We start from the raw sequence: 20,541 nt of genomic DNA, 5'->3' as shown, positions 1-20,541 counted from the left end.
TATCAAGAAGTGAAATCTATTTTTTCATCCTTGAATCTACGTTTGGCCATTTGCTTTGGCCAATGGGACACTAGGAAATGTGACACAGAGTCTTGAAAAGTAAATGTGCATTAGGAATGGCCCTCTTTCCTGCTGGGAAGCCATTCATCACTGCGACACAAGTCTGAGCTAACCTCCTGGAAGATTAGAGACCATGTGGAGTGGGACATCTGAGGTAACTAACTCCAACTGAGTTAAAAGAGGCTCCAGATATGTAATTAAAGCCATCCTATGCCATCAAACACCAACTAAAGCAGCCAGCATCAAAAGAACTGCCCAGCCAATCGCAAAATTGGGTTGCTTTAAGCTACTAAAGTTTGTGGAGTGGTTTCTTATGCAGCAAATCCTAACAGATACAAGTGATAAATGGAAAATGATCTCAGTGAATCTCTTGATGTTCTTCATGTAACTTAGCTATTTTTAAATATATCATGTCTTTCACCTCCCTGTTTTCTAGGAATCTTGAATGATTTTTTTGAATGACACTATCTGCTATTTGAACAGTACCTTCATCTTCTCTCTGCACTTGACCTTTGAACACTAAGTGATGTACTTCTTAAGAACAGGGAGTGTATTTTGATATCCTTTATATTAAATTTCCAGTACCTGGCCCAGGGTCTTGATAAATGAGTGAATAACAAATACGTATTAACTGTGGCACCAATCATGTGGTTTTATAATTTTTTCCTAGCAATATTCAAGAGCTCAGGTTTCTATAGAAGCAGAGAAATTAGATGGCTGGATAGACTGAATGGTCTTAGTAAAAAAATAAAAATGGAATTAAGTATATCTCACAAAGTTATAATTTCAGCAACAGGGATCATTTAGTTGTCAAATTTATCTGATTATCGGAATGCCAATGTACTTCGAATATAAAACGAAATTTATTAAAACTACAGAGGCTAACCAATTACAAATTAAGCCAGTAAACTAATATCACTTTCACCAATAAAAATGACTTGAAAATATATTTTAGACATATACTTATAATTTTTAAATACCACACAGTAATTTAAAGAAAAAAACCTTACTCTTTTCCTTTCTGAAGATGAATGTCATCGGATCTTTGTGTTGGACTGGAAAAATAACTGTTGGCATTGGAAGAATGATATGCAATCCTTATCTTATTCCAAAAGGAGAGGGGGAGGAAGGGAAGGAGAGAGAGAATATTAGTAAACCTTTTCAGCACTTACTATTTATTACTTCTGTCAGTCTTTGGACTTTTATGACCAGAAAAATGTGAAGCTACTTTATATTTTGTCTAAGATCTGTTACCCATGATTAAGTGGAATTTAAATAATTATCAAAGCTCATTTCATTTCTTCTGCCCTAACATCAGCCCCACTATACCAAACATACTGCATAGACCACAGCTTTTCCACAATTAAAACTGCAAGAGGAAATAGAAAGACACACAGCAGGAGGACGGTTTTGATTGTCTAATAAAATGTCCTTTTGCTCTGCAGAGAACTTCGAGGGATTTAATCCAAATGAGATCATTAAAAATATGTCTGAATGATCACTAAGTGGGTCTGCATCCTAGAATGAGAAGGCTGTGGGTTCCCATTGGGAATGACTATACCATTTTTGGAGGAAGCATACTGGCAAGCTATGATAAAATTGGAATTTGTATATCACAGGTAGCAATTTAAACTCATGTGAGCAGTTTCAGAGATGATCTTTTCATATATACTGAGTCATAAAATGTTCTTTTGATTTGATTTAATAGCTTCACATTTATGAAATTGTCTTAGGGAGCAATCTAAAATACAGAATAATGTAATGAACACATGTTTGATAAGCTATTATTTGTGGTCATAAAAGTAAAAAATAAAACACCAGTATGGAGAGTAACCTAAGCTTAGTAAACCCATGCAATAACATACTATTCAGTCATTAAAATGGTGTTATATAAATTATTTAATAACATGTTGACATACTAATATGTGACAAAAGAGGACTATGAAATTGGATGCACGATCTTATTTATGTAAAGAACAAAACAGAGATAGAAGGAAATGACAGAGTTAAAATTCATGACTGACTAAAAGTACAGCAAAATATTTTTTATTCTTTTCCAAATTTTCTGTTATAATTCCTTCATAATAAAAACAAATTTCAGCCGAGGCCTGTTTGGCTCAGTGGATAGAGTGTCGGCCTGCAGACTCAAGGGTCCCAGGTTCGATTCCGGTCAGGGGCATGTGCCTTGGTTGCGGGCACATCCCCAGTGGGGGGTGTGCAGGAGGCAGTTGATCGATGTTTCTCTCTCATCGATGTTTCTAGCTCTCTATCCCTCTCTCTTCCCCTCTGTAAAAAATCAATAAAATATATTAAAAAAAAAAAAAAACAAATTTCAATTGTAAAGGACTCATACATGTTTTTCCCATGGAAGAGAGAATTTAGGTATGGGAGAGCATTTTATTTTAGGTGATGGATTCTCTATAATAACTTTATAGGTAGTTCATAACACACGTTAAAAATAGCCAAGAATCCAGCCACATGAAAAAATATGCCATGAATTCTTTAATATAATTTATTGGTTTACATATAAAGATCATCATATTGTTTTAATAATATCAAAGATTACCTTTGTCTCCCCTACCTTATCTTCTGGAAGCCCAGTCTGGCTGAAATAAATTGCATAACGGTCATCACCTTTGATGTAGAATCTATAAACATCAGAATCCGGAGCCACCAAAAATCCACTGAAGCGTGCTGCAAATGTGTCTTGCTCCATGGGCCAAATATAGGAAGCTGAATCTACCCAACTGGCACCCATGTAGCCTGGCGTCCTTTCATTGTATTCAAGTATATCTTCAAGATGCACTGGCCGACTATTATTCCATACCTCAAGCTTAAGACCTCTCCCACCTGAACGTAAAATAAAAGAGAAGCCTTTCATCAGAATTTTGATATGGTGTCTGAATGGCCTTCTATTTGGGTGTGGCTATAGATGTTCTATTTCAACTCATATTTTTACAACATGTGTGTAGTTAAACAGTTACCACATGGTCCTGTATCTAGAGGATATAGTGCTATTAAGACCATCTGTAATTTATTATGACTTCACTTCTCTGCATCTCAGGATCCACATATGTAAAATGGGGGTAATTCTACTATTTGTATGGATGATATGGGGATTCGATTATAAGAGATATGTAATATATTTTTTACATATGTAATATATAAAACATTTGGTACTTATAAATGTTTTACGTGAGATAACAATATAGCCCAGCTGGTGTGGCTCAGTGATTGAGCATCAACCTGAGAACCAGGAGGTCACGGTTCAATTCCCGATCAGGGCACATGCCTAGGTTGTGGGCTTGATCCCCATTGTGGGGCATGCAGGTGGCAGCCAATCAATGATTCTCTCTCATCATTGATGTTTCTATCTCCCTCTCCCTTTCTCTCTGAAATCAACAAAAATATGTTTAAAAAGATAATATAATAATTACCTAAGATATGACTGATGTTGTTTTTATAGTTAAATCTAAAAACTTTAAGGTTCAGACCATTTGACCACAAAGCCTCTGCCTTGATTATTCTCTGTAACAAAACATTAATTAATGCCTTACAACCAATCAAAGAACAGATACTGTTGGTTTTAAGATTTGTCAGAATTTTTTATTTTTATTTTTTTAACATCACTTGTGCTCAAGGATTTCATCTCCCTTTTTTGGACAGAACCAGAGAGAAAATTCTCATTAGTGTGTATCTACATTTGCCATAAACCTTATGATTAAGTTTTTTTCTCACCAAAAAATAAGTAATTGAACTCTTTCTATTTCTTTCTTCCAACACAACAACCATCAGGCTCCTGACTTCCTCCAGCAGCCTTGAGCTTGTGTGGGAGTGTCTGGATGTGGAAAATAATGGCTACTCCTCTTTTACCGTGTTTGTTTAGAGAAAAGCATAGCACTTCATTCTCTGATATATGTCACTTTCTTTGGCATTATCAATTATAAATATCAAAATTCTTTTCTTAAAGTGGTCATTTGTCTAATATCATTCAAAGCAATGAAATTTACGAGGTTGGTAAACAGAATTTATTTGGCTTCAAATACCAACCACTGATGTAATTATGAACTGTACACACAAGATACACAGGCCATGGGTGGGGGGGTTTGGGGGGTTAATGGAGGGATGAGGACACATATGTAATACCTTAATCAATAAATAAATTAAAAAAAAAAAAGATACACAGGCCACTCAAACACCTGCCTAGAATCTCAGTGGAATGACAGCAGGCATCAAGGCCATCAGCTGCATGCTCACTGGGTCACAGGTGAAAGTGTATATAGAATTTTGAGTTCCATTTCTCTCATTCCATTATCATTCCTAAATCATTCTGTATAAGGAAGGATTAAATTCTGCCATTTATTTTTAACCCAGGAAAAGGCATAATTTAAGTTACCATGTAGTCTGTACCAACATTTAGTAATCGTCATTTAAACTGAGATAAAAGCAGCATGGTACTCTATCAAAAGAGATGGCTGTTTTTAGTAGGCTGTCCAAGGGATTTAGGGCAGGTTTACCTCCACTAATGCAGCCTTGATGCAGCAATTTTAATACAAATATTTCCTAATCCAGAAAGTGTAAAGAGAAAAAAGCTAGGAAGAAATTTATTATAATTCTAACTACAAATTCTAAAAAGTGCAAATAATTTTTTTACTCATGCTGTAGGCTGGCTGTGTTCCTCTAAAACTCATATACTGCAACTTAATGCCCAACGTAATGGCACTAGGAAGGTCTGGTTTTGTCCAAAAAGGAGATGAAATCCTTGAGCAGGTCATGAGGGTGGAGCCCTCACAAATGGGATTAGTGCCCTTCTAAAGGAGACCCCACTGAGCTCCTTAGCCCCGAGAAGGAGCCACCTAAGAGCAAGCAGTTGTCACCAGACACCTAATCTGCCAGTACCATGATCTTGGACTTTTCAGCCCACAGAACTATAGGAAACATATGTTTGTTGTTTATAAGCTATCCGGTCTTATGACATTCTGTAATAGCAGACCAAATGGACTAAGACACTAATGATACACATCAATAATAGTCTTCTAAGTAAATATAGAAATGGCCATTTCTTCTGGGAACTTACCTGGATGTACAGTTCTGAGAATATCAGGCTTAGGGGATGTCTTGCAACATATAATATTTTCTGTGACATTCAAAACATCACAGGCTTGACCTATAGAGAAGACAGGTACAGAGCTTCAGAATGCAAATACATCAGCCTGTCTTGAAGCACTTTTCCAATTAAAACAAAGTAGCACAAGCAAGAGGAAAAGCTTGGGGGCCTTCATTAAAGTTTATCATTCATTAATTGTAATACTTTAACAAGGCAACATTATCTTGGCAAAATATTACAAGTCTAAGTAAGAAAATTGCATAATTTCTGAAAAACAAAATTAAAAATTTGATAAAAATTATATCACAATATAATTCTGTGTCCAAAGTGAAGCCTTATATTTTGATCCTTGAAGAAAATTTGCTGAATAAACCCATGATGTTCTGAATTTATAAAAGCAGATGACCTCAGTCCTCTTAGGTTAAAATAAAAAGAGTTTTGGTCCAAGTTCTTCAAATGAAAACAAAAGAGATAATAATTTGTAAATGGTATTTTCAAATCATTACTTTCGAGAAATTATTGAGGATTCAAAATCTCAAATCTGGTTATCATATTAACAGCAATGAAGTACCATGAAAATTACATGTTATATTTGTATATCAACTATTGTACATCAGATCATAAAACACATTATAAAAATTTAAAATAATGTCTGGTTTTAATATTCAAAACATATTTATATTTTAAAAATCAGAATAACATATATAAAACTGTAAAATCTGTGGCCTGGATTTTAATATTTATACAAGTAACCAGCAAGGATTCATAGGGATAGGAATGATACTGTATAAATGTTAGATGAGGTTACTTTATATTAATTTTCTTCTTGAAATCACATTTTGGCTGGCTTATGAGAAAATTCCTTCAAAGTAGAAAATATCTGAGCAGAGGCCTGTTTCAGAAAAAGTACGGGCCAGTAGCATAGGCAGACATGCTTTCTCCTGCTCATCGAGGTAACTTAGGTCACTACAGCTGAGTGGGACGATCCCCATTATTATATTCATCTTGATCTCTATTTTGAGCTGCATAGTTCCCTACCTCTGAACAGATCAAGACTAGACACACGCATCTGAGGCATTACCAGAGAACCAACCCCTATGTACATTTGTGACCACATATATCAATTAATGCTCTTTCCAAGGCCAATATCATCAGTAATTGCTGATGTCCAGACAGGCACAGTATCTGAGAAGGGTTATGAGGAGAGTATCCACAAACACTACTTTAAATTTACTCATATTTAGCCAACCCATTGAGAAGTAACAACAGTTCAAGAATGACCTTTAAGAATTCATTAAACAGAGGGTCGGTGTGTCTATACGTATGGCGAGGAATTTATGGATGGCAGCTTTAAATTTAAGATATTAATTGAGAAAGGATTCTTCTTCTTACAAATTATTAAAGAAAAAGGCAGAATTGGTTCTTATAAAGTAATATAGTAAAAGTGATGAAAATACCTCCAACTAGAACTCTGACTGGGAAATCTGTTTGATCAAAGAACCGTCCACTTATTGTTAGCGTGGTGCCACCTCGAATGCTTCCTTGTGAAGGTGAAATCGTAGTGATCTCTGGGGAGGAGGAGGAGAAGCACATGAACTAAAACATCATAAACATTACACATAAACGCAAATGCTTTCTTTTAAAAAATTCTCTAAATTACCTGTAGCCATAGCACCTAGGATAGGGTAGGCTTTGCATAACCAAATAAATGAATTGGGTGTTTCATTATTTTGTCTCTGATGCAGCCCTGCAGAGGACAATAAACACGGCTTTCATAGAGACCTGCATCTCTCGGGGAACAGGCTTTCGTGGAGACTGATGCTAAGGAGACACTGGTCCTGGGAGGATCCAGGAAGTAAGGAAAACCTGGGCTGAGCATGGATGTTTGATTCCAAAAGAAAACACAGGAAGACAGGAGAAGAGCCTCATCTTCCTTATGCTCTTGAAGAATGAATTTTATATATTTTTTCTTATGTAGTAATACATTAACTATGATTGGAATTCTTGTGGTTTATATAGAAAAGTTTTAGCTATATTGGTAAAAGAGCCCAGTGCATGACATATGGTAGATTCTCACTAAAATGTATTCTTGCCCTGCCGGTGTGTCTCAGTGGTTGAGCATCGACCTATGAAACAGGAGGTCATGGTTTGATTCCCAGTCAGGGCACATGCCTGAGTTGTGGGCTCAATCGCCAGTAAGGGGCTTGCAGGATGCAGCCCATCAATGTTTCTCTCTCATCATTGATGTTTGTATCTCTTTTTCCCTCTTCCTTCCTTTTTGAAATCAATAAAAATATATTTTTTAAAAATGTATTCTTATTAGTTCTATTAAAGTTCTATGTATCCCTCCCCATTCGCCACTGACTCCTTTCTCGGATTCAGTCCGCCTGCACCCAGCTGCCTTGAATAAATATCATTTTGATTACACTGAGCCTTGAGTCGGTTCTGTGTGACCCCGGCCCAACTCCGAACCTTTCAGATTCACATACGAACTCCACATTAAATAAATTTCCATAACAATATAAAGTATATCGTATTTGATTGACTCCAAGACACATTTCTTTCACATAGAACATCTATGAAACCTGAATATGCCAATTCCATCACTCCTGAGCTGGGAGTAAAGTAAATTATTTCAAGAAGACTCTCCTGGGAATACTACCAACCTGAGACCTGTGTAAATTAAAATAAATTGTAATAGGCTTGAGGATTCTTTTAGACACACTGAGAGCATATATCTGGCTTGTGATTTAAACTGACAGCAGAATTTTTTTTTCTCCTTCAACCAGCAGCTAAAGTTGAGACATGCAAGTTTCCCCTCTGTCTCTTTTAGTGCAATGGGTTTATTTCCCAGTCCACCTTACACTAGGAATATAGTCTTCAGGGCCCTAGTTTAATGCCAGGGCTTCCTATTAGACTCAACTCCCTGTGTCAGGTGGTTTTACTTCATAGAAGTGCATGAAATAAAACAGCACACCTTAAGTCAGTATTGCCTTTGCTTTAATGAAATGAAATGAAATGAAATGAAACATATATATATATATATATACTGAGTGGCCGGATTATTATGATCTCTGAATGCATAATAATCTGGCCACTCAGTGTGTGTGTGGGGGGGGGGAGGGGTGTATATTAGAGGCCCGGTGCATGAATTCGTGCCTGGGTGGGGTCTGGCCAGCCTGGCCAGGGGAAGGGGACATGGGTGGTTGGCCGGCCTGCCTGCTGGTCGAACTCCTGGTTGAGGAGACAATTTGCATATTAGCCTTTTATTATATAGGAGGATATACACTGAGTGGCCAGATTATTATGTGTTCAGAGATCATAATAATCTGGCTACTCAGTGTGTATATATATATATATATATATATATTTGTGTATATGTGTGTATATATATATTTTTTTCTCTCTCTCTCTACACACACACACACACACACACACACACACACACACATACACACACACACTGAAAGGTCACATACCTGCATATGTTTGAAACATTGAAATTTTATTCAGAGAGGAAACAAAATACGCCATTTTTTCTGGGAAACTCCTGTTTAAAAAAAGTTCAAAAACTCTTACTTTAAATACAAACTTTATTTTAGGAAAATACTATTAGTAATTTATGAGTAATATAAATTGTGTTATAATTTGCAAATGAGTTGGATAGAAATTGTGGGGAAGGTTAGGTTCTGTATCTTGATTTTGTTTTTGGTTACACAACTATAGAAGTATATGAATGCTACACAAATATCCTTTTGTCAGGGCTTACTGAACTGCGTCCCTAAAATACGTGCATTTTATTATATGCAAATTATAACCCAACAAAGTAAAAATTTATATCACTATAAAAAAACAGGAGGATTACCTTTTATAAAGGCTGGGTCCCACTCTCTCTTTCTCTTATAGCCAGCCCACTTAGTGTCACAATAACTAACATTATTAAACACTTATCGGGTATCAAGCTAAGAGATTTAAGGAGTTACAATTTTTAATTTACCGAGCCATTTACTCCTTACATCAACCCCACAAGGTAGGCAAAACTCAGAGAATTTACTTATCTTACACTAGCTCACAAAGACAGTAAGTAGCAGACAGAGAATTTGAACTCTGGTGGTTTGAGCCCAGAACCTGGCTCCAGACCTACTAATTTGCATAAGAGTACAAATGGATGAGAGAAAGTTAGCAATAGTCCACCAGAGTTAAGCATGAAGGTGTGGGAAGGAAAAGAGTCTGATCCTAGAAATTAAATGCGTCTCCCTAATTACCTCAATTAAATTCATAATTAGAAAAGTTACAAAATTCAAATGTTAAGACTCACACCCATTCATCATAATTAACCGGAATACAATGAATGAAAATCAAATAGGATAACACAAATCTTGGGGTTGGGACCCATAGTGAGCTACCTTTAAATCTAACCCAGGCATTACAATGTGCATTTGAAAACTAAAGAGTCCCTGGAAGTATTTTATGCTGGCTATTTAAGAAATGCATACTGGTTTTTACATTTTTATGTTATAAACCTTTCAGTTGATTTCCTAAACATCTGAAATGATGCTAGTTCCAACAATATTGCCTGCAGGCAGATCCAGCATCAGGAAAATTAACTCTGCTTAAGTTGGTGGGGAAATTGCCTCCTGATATAAAATTGAAATGTAATTTATTTGGTATGACACTGAGGTGATTTTCCGTAATTTACTGATAATGACGAGGCATTTCTCAATTAAGGAAGCCTCATCTGAACCTTATCAGTTTGAAACAGCTGTTGTTTGAACTTGGGTAACAGAGGAAAGAAGGTTGGCTATTAAAAGAAATACAGAATGGGGGCCACAGTGGTCTTTAATTAGATCACCTGGTATTCAGAAATGCCCCTGAAAATGTGTAAAACATGTATTTTATGATTTGCAAAATTGTTAAACATTTTAAAAATGCCATATAATCTTAAAAATAGGTTTTCATGTAGTAAATGTCATATTTTTAACAGTTATCTTAAATTCCTAAGATTATTTTACATAGAAACACAATTTCATCAATTTTGAGAAAATATAAAAAGACATCAATTTGCTTTTAAAAAATTATGTCAAGATCACAGAATCAACCATTTTATGCTGTATTTCCCTATATTATGTGAAAATTTGCTGGCTTTTTTAAATTGAAATTTTGGGGGCATGTTAATGCAGCATATTGATTTATGTATACTTATCAATCACATTCAATCTTGATCACTCAAACCTTCTATTTTTGGCTAATTATTTCTCTGAGAGACATATGATGGATTTGGCAATTAATACCTTTCATAAAGTCTCAGAAATAAGAATTCACTTTTCTCATGTGAAAAAGATGACGTTGAGAGCTTAAAAGAACCATATATAGTTCAAGAAATCGCTTAAAACTCAATAATTATTGCTCCTAACATGGCTTTCTCACATTTTCAATAAAATCCCATTATCCTGTTTTATCAAGTTTATGTAAATGTGTCATGTCCTTGAAGAAAATGACAGTTAACTCATTGGACACTAAGTTATTTACTCCCTGTAAATCACAAAGGTAAATCTTAGTACCATTTACATATCATCCACTCGGTTTGTCCTTGAATTACAACAGTCTTCATGGTTTGGGTCCAACCTATATTGGTCTATAATACAGTGTCCAGCCCAGGCATCACTGTGGGAACCTATTGCCTCAAGATGTCTAGAACTAGATGATCTCAAAATACTAGAATAGATCTGGTCTCACCAACTCAACTGCAGTTCCAGGCATGAGGGAACAAATATCCTTCTCTTGCAGTCTGTGAGCATACGCCAGGTATAACATCTACTTTGGTTGTAATACTGCCATTCTTTCAAACTTCTAAACATTGAGTCTCTCATCAGAGACAACAGTGAAATCAACAGACCTATCTTGTTATTGAGCTAATACATCTGCATTAGTAGTTGATGGGTAAATAATGTGATTTATGTGGATATCTGCTAACTGGCTCATTTTCTCAATGGAAGATGCTATGACATTTTGGGCAGAACAATTCATTTAGGTTTGGCACATCCTGGTCCTGCCCACAAAAGGCCATTAACATGGCCCAGTTTCTATGTCAGTCAGTAAATATCTCCACACATTTGCAATTGCACTCAGGAATAGGGTGATCCTGCCATGGTAGAGAACTATGAGTGAAAGGGAGTTACAGACCCCTAAAATGTTAATTTCTGGGAAGAAAATGATTAATTTTTTAATCTCTGGATCTAAAGCACAAAGTAAATATACTCTTTTATTTACCCAGTTTAATCAATTATGAAAATTATTACTTACAAAATGACCTACCTTCCATAATCACTATCCAAGATGAAACTGACATTGTGATGACCTGGAATTAATTAAAATACACAATCCATTAAACTCCCAATCATAGGAGAATAATAACTATATATTATAAAGCTGATTTAAAAGCAAATAAATTTAAAATTAAAACTGTAATTATTCAGCCATCTATTAATCCTCAAAGACAGGACAACAGAACTACCTTAAAGAAGCACCTACTATTTTAATATATACATAATATACAATATATGTAACCATATTGACCCCTAATTTCTTCCATCCATTCAACAGCTATTTAATTGGGTCAGACATTCTGCCAGGGGTTGAGAGATAGAGGGTGAGCACACAGTTTGCTTTCTCCTAAAAGCATCTTAGCTAGTGAAGGATACAGCTGGTTGAGGGCAATGACACAATCAGACAACTATAAATTGTGAAAAAGCTATCAAGAAAAAGGAGTGTGAACTCTGAGAATGTAAGGCAGGGGTTCAGGGAAGGCTTTTTTTTTTTTTTTAAGACAAGACATTTTATCTGAAACTAGAGGCCCGGTGCACGAATTCATGCACAGGTGGGGTCCCTCAGTCTGGCTGGCAATCGAGGTCTCTCAGGAGGCCAAGGGGAGGGACCCTGGGAGTTTGGCTGGCCTGGGGGGGAGGGGCCACAGGAGATTGGCTGGCCAGGGGGAGGGGCTGCGGAAGGTTGGCTGTGCGGAAGGTAGCACACTGACCACCAGGGAGCAGCTCCTGCATTAAGCATCTGCCCTCTGGTGGTCAGTGTGCATTATAGTGACTGATGGATCGGTCATTCCGGTTGTTTGATCGTAATGGTTGCTTAGGCTTTTATACATATAGATTCTCAGGATGAGAAGCTTACAAAGGCCCTGAGACAGAAGGAACTGAAGCTCATTCAAAGACTGAGAGGTATATATGTATAAGGAACACATAGAGCATGGGGTAAAAACAGAGTGAAATGGCTAAATTTGCCAAGCAATCTTCGGGATGACAGAAGAAGAAAAAAAGAAATTTGAAGAAGCTTACCTTTAATGTAAACCTTAGGAAAAATGTAATTTATTTCAGACATGCTTACATGAAACTGAAAAGAAGGCAAGGAAAAGAGGAAATTCTAGCATTTCCATAAAGATTTGATGTTACAGGAGAATACAAAACAAGGAAACAGGCATTTCTAAAATATGAAGAAAGATGATCAGCATTTACCAATGTAAGTTCCAGTCGTCTTACAAATCATAGAACCCATGTCTCCGCTTGGATGATCTAGTTTTAAACCATACCTAATAAAATATATATGTTAATTTCAAAGCTTACATTGACACTAAAATTTTAAAATACTGTGTCTCCCTTAAAAACATCTTATGAATTTCATAATAAGTATCTGGATAGAAACTATTGCTACAAAAATAATTTCTGTGAAATTAAAATATTTCCCAGCTTTGGTTGAAGATATTTGAATAACACTTCATTGAACAGTGTGTGAAATTTGTGTAATTAATTTGACTATCCCTATGACATTCCTCTTAAAGTTTAAAATATTACCAAGTGAAACAATTATTTGATAAAATATCTTTCTCAGAACATCTTTCTCATAATAATCTAAATAAAAGTCAATATCATACTATACTGGAGACAATGGGAGATATCAGTTAGTATCTAAGTTTATAAATTCTTGCTAATTTACTATAAAATTTACAAGTTATACTGTTTTATATAGCAGTCAGCTATGTGATATTGCTAGAAATTACTCTTTAAACTTTGTTTATACTAAGTTTATATCTACTATTTATTTTTCTAAAGAAAATTATTTGAATTACTTACAGATCATCAGACTGTGGTATAAGAAGCTCACAGGGCATTCCTCCAATATACACTCTGTATAAATATTTTATTAGACAAGAACAAGTTATGTTTAATAAATTGTTTAAAAATGTTCTTCTCCCACCAACTCAATGCAACCTTGTATTTTTTCTCTCTATCACTCATTATCCATCAGTTAGTCATTCAACAAACATCCATTGGACACCTCTTCTGTTGCAGTCTTTGCTAGGTACTGGAACACATCAGTGAAAAAAAACACACACAAAGATCCCTGCCCTTGTGGGACTGACATTCTAACTGGGGAGACTGAGCATAAAAATGACAATCAGAACATATTTGGTGTGTTAGTAAGTGATAAGCACTACGGGAATACAAAACATAGAAACAGATAATGGGGACTCTTCCATCTGTGGTTCAATCAGTACAAAACGTAATTTTGCAGTAAGTTTCATACTATAGGCATTAAAGAAGGTCCATAACAGAGGCCTCACAGAGTAATCAGGATGAAAAGAACATCTGACAGCATCAGTGAGGTTGAAATGATTATAAGAAACTGAGAAGGGGCAGGGTAAGGCTGGAGAGAGAGAACAACTGTCTTTGCATTTCTGCAGCTGATTAAGTCAACTGATTGCTTTATGGCTGATAGAACCTGATGCAATTGCAGGCCTGTCGGTTACTGACTACTATTGTATTTTTGGCATCATCATCATAATAAACCACCCAGCTTCTGTGACATTATAATAAACCACCCAGACTCAAAATAAGGCCAGACACATACAAAGATATATAAACCTGGACTTAAAATATAAGAATTTCTGTTTGTAGAGAATTTTGAACATTTCAAAAAATGTATCTTTATTGTTAAAAGTATTACAGAGGTCTCCTTTTTGAACTTTTTAATATACTTTTACCTATAAATCCTTTCATTTGGTGAGTACATTAGGTTTATAAAGAAAGTAACCTGAATTATTGTACCCATTATAGATTTATGGATTCATATCCTCCCTCTAATCCCCTGCCTCAATGCACCTAAATAATTTTGGCAAACACTTCTAGGTACTTACCATGTTTAATCCTTGCAACCTTTTATAAACTGGTAACTATTATCCTGTCACTATATAGATGAAGAGACTGAGACAGGAGGGCTAAGTAGCTTGCCTACGCCTGTGACCAGTAAGGGTAGAGCAAAAATCTAAACCCAGTCAGTCAGCTCCCTGTTGGCTCTTAACCACACCCAGTAATTCCCACACTGGTCTGGGATTGCCTGTCTATGGTAATACTCATCTGATCTTTTAGACCCAAATCTCCTTTTAGTCACTAGATCATTGTAGTCATTTGCATGTCCTCTATAATTTGTACCTGGTCTGGATTTGGAGATTTGGCCAAATTGACAAGACTTGTGAGTAGCAGAAGCAGCTTGAGCACTGGGGTGTCCTGCCTTCTTGCCCAATACTCGGTCCACTGCTCCGTGCTAATGGAATTCAGGCACAGTGAAATGCCTCGGAACCCTACTGTCACAATTAATGTGATGGAAATGAGATAAATGCACGTCTAAGGTCTCCTCTCCTCCTATTAATAGGGGTGTGAAATTCTATGTTTATACATGGTATTTCAGGGTTCCCAGAGTGTGAGGGCTGGGTAGCGTGACCTCTGAGGTCCCTGCTGACTGTAATTCTGTGATTTTATGACCTAATTTCCATCCATTCCTTTGTATTAAACAGTAGTAACTTCAACTACAGTCAGGGGGGGGGGAGGGGAGGGAATCTCTTTTATGAAGTTAAACTTCCTATTTCTTGGCAGTATTATGGGAAAGGATAATTTAGAAAATCCCATCTAAGAATTAGAAATCATTCATAACACTCAGTTACACAGTAGCAAACAAAATCTGTATTTATGCTAAGCTGTCCATATAAAATGTTAAATATTTATTTCCCATAGTTATTTTCTTATATATAAGGATCAATATGAACGTTTCCAGGTTATAGATTCATGCAAATGTTATTTGAGAGTTATGCCTCATAAAATTCCAGATAAATCAACTTTGTTTCATTTAGTAAATAAAGCCTTTTGAATTGCATGTTTTACAAAATTATATGTGCAAATGTACATGTCTGTGTGCTGTCTAAATTGTTTAATTTATCCACTTATCCACTTTTTGTATGTATTCAACAAGCAGAAGCACTTGAAAGCCCTGGTACTGATTCTGTACTTGCTTCGATAGGAAATGAACAGACTTTCAGTCTTATAAGGCTGGACTGAGATAACACCACCTATGCTAAAGGATGAGAACCCTAGTCAAAATGGTAGTTTCCAGTCCAAAATGTAGACAATATTACCATCTGGTCCACAGTTGGTAAGTGGAGGGACCAGGACTCAAATTCAAGCCTGTTAATAAGTTATTGATGGTTTCTAGCTTTAGCGCTCTCCTGCAGACCACGGCAAATTGCATGTTAGCAGACTTGGGGTCTCCTCCTGACCTTGACTAAGCTTTGGACCTTTAGGATTCAGAGGGGGTTTTTGTTTTTGTTTTTCATGTGTGCAAAAATAGGCAGTTAAATTAAGTAACAAAATTCCCTAGTAATAAAGTTCTGTGACTTTAACTCAATTGCTCTGGCACTTGCCTCCATGTGCCTTTTATTACTAAAATCCATCACAGAGAAAGAATGATGTTTCCATGTCAATGCATCATCCAACAGTCTATTTTTCTTCCTATAATATGGCTGACAAAACAATGGTTAATTCCATTGTAGTGGTTTTTAATGTAATTTGACCCATTATTTTTGGAATATCATATTAGGTCTGTAACTTACAAGAATATGTTTCCACATCAATAATTTACCTCAAAATCCTAACATTTTTCCCATTTGAGCTTAGTGCAGTATTACTTCCATAGACATCAGTGAAGATTCTGCCTTGGATTGTTATTAGTGTACCTAAAAACAAACAAAAAATTCTGTGAGAATATCTACCCACAGGCCCACACACTCACTACCAAAACATTAGAGGGTTTTCCAATAAAATGGGCATCCAAATACTTATAACTTAACGCTTACCAGTACAGCTTAGCATTGTTCTAAAAGTTCTGGCAAATAGAATAAAACATTAATGAGTACCTATAGTATTAAGGAAGTATCTACAAGTATTTACAAATTAAAGAGGTGCTTCCTGACAGAATGAATTATTCAATAAATATCACTGAGGTCATGGGTGACTTAATTGGAAAAAATAAACGAGTCCTTACTGTATACTAAAAAAGTAAAATCAACCCTAGGTGAAATAAAAATTAAATATAAAAAATAAAACTATTGAAAAGTAGGTGAAAATTTATGTAATATTTATATAAAATAGCATAAAAACTGAGGAAGAAATAACAAAGGTTAAGATTTACAGATTTGATAATAAAAATTTAAAGTATCTGAATGACAGAAAAACTGCTAATCAATTTTAAAATCAAATGATAAATTAAAAAATATTCCCTACATATATGACATATAAATGGTTAATATCCTTAAAATATAAAGAATTCTCATAATCTAATCTAAAAAAGTTGACTAGACTTAATTTAAACTAAGGATAAAAACAGGTAATTTATAAAAGAAAAAATACAAATGATCAGTAAATATAAGTAAATTTAATTACATGAATTAAAAAATTGGAAATGTTTTCTAAAACTTACATTTTCATATAAATACTTGAAAATTTGTACATAGAATTGTCAAGGTTACAGAAAAGGGCATTCTCGCTTATTCCTATTGGAGTTATAAACTGGTACAACTATAGTTATTACAATGAACACTGAAAGTCAGTTAAATGTCCAATAGGAGGAAAGTTAAATACATTATGTAGATTCAGATGCAGACACTGAAAATCATCTTATAAAAAACATTGGCATTTATTGTATAATCAGAAAAATTCCATTTATAATTTTTCAGATATAATAATTTTATATACTAAAAAGTAAACTAATTACCACAAACCAAAAAGATATTTCAGCTGCCATATAACAGACCTGGAGTCCCAGATAAAGGTGTGATGCTCCTTATTGTTGGAGTTCTGAAACTTTTTGCCTGTAAAATAACACTGTTGTTAAGCAGTCTTATCTCTCATTCGTTCCTAGTTTTATGGAATATCTCTGCTTCTTACATTATTTCTTTTTAAACAGTATCCATAAGATCACTATCAAAATATTCCTTGTTACATCTAAGAAAAACAATTTAGAATATTATTCCGATTATTCAAGATCTTTTCCTTATCCCTTAAAAATCCCCTCTCATTTCAAAATGTCTCTAGCTTGTTGCAATTTTAAAATTTAAGCATCCCTCTGTTATCAGTATAAGTCAAAACACAGTGATAAGGCTCTCTGATAAAAACTTTAGGAATTCAGTAGAATAACATTAAAGAAAGTCTACTTTGGATTAAGCCCAAGAAGAAAAACAACAATGCATATTTCAAAAACATGAAGCAAAACTTGGGAAAAGTCCATCAAAGTGAGCTTAAGATACTTTTTTGGAGCAGTGCAGGCATAAATCTTAAGAACTGTGATACAAATGGGAACTGGAAGAGAGCAGAATTCCAGGAGGCCACCAGTGTGATGGAAACTAATACTTGGTGATAGACAGAATAATGCCTCCCTGAAGATGTCCATGCCTCTAATCTATGGAACCTGTGAATATGTTAGGTTACATGGAAGATAGTACCAATGGAATAGAGGTTGCTAATGTGTTGATTTTAGAAGAGGGAGATGATTTAGGATTATCCGTCTGGGCTCAATGTAATTGCAAGGGTCCTTATAAATGGAAGAGGGAGAGAGAATAGCCAGAGTCAGAGAGGAAGATGCAACAATGGAAGCAAGATCATGAGGTGTGATAAGAACTCAACCACCACTGCTGGCTCTGAAAGCAGAGGAAGGGACCACAAGCCAAAGAATGTGGGCAACCTCAGTCCAGAACAGTGATTTTCAACCGGTGAGCTTCAAGAGGCACACTGGTGTGCTGCAATAATTTTAAAAACATGCAATACCTGACTACTTAGTCAGGGGCACTGACCTCTTTTCCCTTGGATTGTCAAATGAAAAAAATGACAGCAGCCAACACAACAATAGCCATCCTGTGTGAATGAATCAAAATTATACCTATTTTTTGGTCAGACCAGCAAAAAAGTGTATTTTTTTGGCCTGCTGCAGAATTTTAGTAATTAGTTTATGTGTGCCATGAGGTGAAAAAGGTTGAACAGCATTGGTCTAGAAGATGGAAAAAGCAAGGAAACAAATTCGCCCTTAGATCCTTCCAAAGAAATGCAGAAGACCTCCTGACACCTTGATTTTAGTCCACTGAGACCTACAGATTTCTAACCTACAAAGTGGAAAAGTAATAAAGCTGTGTTGTTGTAAGTCATTAAGTTTGGGTAAATTTTTATGACAGCAAATAGCAACTAATACACAACTGTTAGAGATATTCAAGCACACATACGATGCAGGAGGGAATGATGATGGAGAATCCAGTTTTGGAGTCCGGCTGTCTAAATGGAAATCTGAGCTCTACCACCCTCATGCTGCATGACTTTAGGTAAGTAAGGTAATTTCTCAGTATTATTACCCATAAAATAGTGATAATAATAATAGTATGCAGTTATAGGGTTGTTGTGGGAGTAAAGAACGAATATTTATAACATACTTAGTTTGCCCGTGGTATACAGCCAATTACATATTAATTATTGGCAATTATTATCCAGGTAAACATATGCCAACTTCTTTTCCAAAAGCAAAATGAGAAGTAATTACTGCAAAAGGGAAATATACTACAATGTGAAAAACAAAATTAATACCCAAAAGGTAAAGAGCAGAGCTGATGGGCAAAATAAAGAATTATCTGTGCTCGCTTCTGCAGCACATATACTAAAATTGGAACGATACAGAGATTAGCATGGCCCTTGCACAAGGATGACATGCAAATTCGTGAAGCATTCCATACTTAGAAAAAAAAAAGAATTACCTGTAACTGAGAGATATACAAATCTAATTCTACACTTAAAAACAAATACAGTTAGTCCCCCTTTATCCACAATTTCAGTTATCCACAGGTCAACCAGCGTCTAAAAATATTACAGAGACAATTCCAGAAATAAACAATGCATAGTTTTCAATTGTGTGCTGTTCTGACTATTGTGATGAAATCTCACAAGTCCCACTCCATCCTCCTGAGACACGAATCATCCTTTGCCCAGCGTCTCCACGCTGTGTGCGCTCCCTGCCCCTCAGTCACGTAGTAGCTGTCTTGGTTATGAGATCGACTGTCCTGGTGTACAGTGCTTGTGTTCAAATAATCCTTATTTTACTTAAAAATGGCCCCAAAGCACAAGAGTAGTGAAGCTGCCCCTTTGGAACATGCCAAAGAGAAGCTGTGAAGTGCTTCCTTTAGTGAAAAGGTGAAAGTTCTCGATTTCGTAAGGAAATAAAAAAATTATAGGAAGCCTTCAGCAAGGAATCCCCTGAATAGAGTGACATGAAGCCATTTACTGCAAGTCAGGGATGGTTACACAGAGCCAGGAAGAGGTTAGGACTGAAAGATATAAAAATCACTGCATTTGCCAATGAAGAAGCTGCTGCCAAATTTCTGGCAGAGCTGAGGAAGTTGATTGGGGATCAGCAGTCTCTGCAGTTTCAAACATCCACTGGGGGTCTTGGAACATATCCCCCGTGGGTAATGGGGGAACTACTGTAATGCAGAAGAAAACAAATGGGCTAGAAATAGATTAAGAAGAGTCCACCTACAGAAACACAGGACACCGCAGACAACAGAAATAACACACAGAAGCATGGGTGACATATTTTAGAAATCAAGTGTTGGGAGGTGGGGCGTTGTTGATGCAGAATGGGATGCGTGGATACAAAATAATACAAACAAAAGACGCTAACACAAAATCAATTCTCAATAAATGTCCGTTGTCCCTCCATTCTCATTCAGGGAAAACCTAAAGAATGCCCAGATCTGGCCCGGCCGGTGTGGCTCAGTGGTTGAGCATCGACCTATGAACCAGGAGGTCACGGTTTGACTCCCGGTCAGGGCACATGCCCGGGTTGTGGGCTCGATCCCCAGTGGTGGGGTGTGCTGGAGGCAGTCAATCAATGATTCTCTCTCATCACTGATGTTTCTATCTCTTTCTCCCTCTCCCTTCCTCTCTGAAATCAATAAAAATATATATTATTTAAAAAGCCCAGATTTGTACTTACAAGTAAAA

At 36.0% G+C, this 20,541-nt stretch overlaps 1 protein-coding gene and 1 non-coding gene across 2 annotated transcripts in view; one reads left to right on the top strand and one right to left on the bottom strand.

Annotated features, from left to right (window-relative positions):
• Positions 1 to 20,541, bottom strand: part of PKHD1L1 (PKHD1 like 1) — a 136,202-nt gene that overhangs the window by 102,167 nt on the left and 13,494 nt on the right. The window contains exons 5-14 of the mRNA XM_054708359.1: positions 17,315 to 17,372; positions 16,145 to 16,238; positions 13,306 to 13,359; positions 12,691 to 12,764; positions 11,483 to 11,525; positions 8,647 to 8,717; positions 6,625 to 6,735; positions 5,138 to 5,227; positions 2,642 to 2,910; positions 1,071 to 1,162 (exon numbers count right to left, since the gene is read on the bottom strand). Of these exons, the coding sequence (XP_054564334.1) occupies positions 1,071 to 1,162; positions 2,642 to 2,910; positions 5,138 to 5,227; positions 6,625 to 6,735; positions 8,647 to 8,717; positions 11,483 to 11,525; positions 12,691 to 12,764; positions 13,306 to 13,359; positions 16,145 to 16,238; positions 17,315 to 17,372 (956 nt within the window). The remainder of the gene's footprint in view (positions 1 to 1,070; positions 1,163 to 2,641; positions 2,911 to 5,137; positions 5,228 to 6,624; positions 6,736 to 8,646; positions 8,718 to 11,482; positions 11,526 to 12,690; positions 12,765 to 13,305; positions 13,360 to 16,144; positions 16,239 to 17,314; positions 17,373 to 20,541) is intronic.
• Positions 19,175 to 19,278, top strand: LOC114232142 (U6 spliceosomal RNA). The gene has a single exon (XR_003618189.2). It is a non-coding gene; the product is annotated as a U6 spliceosomal RNA (small nuclear RNA).

The sequence above is a fragment of the Eptesicus fuscus genome, chromosome 19 (assembly GCF_027574615.1).
Source record: "Eptesicus fuscus isolate TK198812 chromosome 19, DD_ASM_mEF_20220401, whole genome shotgun sequence".
In the NCBI taxonomy this organism is placed as follows: Eukaryota; Metazoa; Chordata; class Mammalia; order Chiroptera; family Vespertilionidae; genus Eptesicus; species Eptesicus fuscus.
This window is presented reverse-complemented; position numbering and strand designations above follow the sequence as displayed.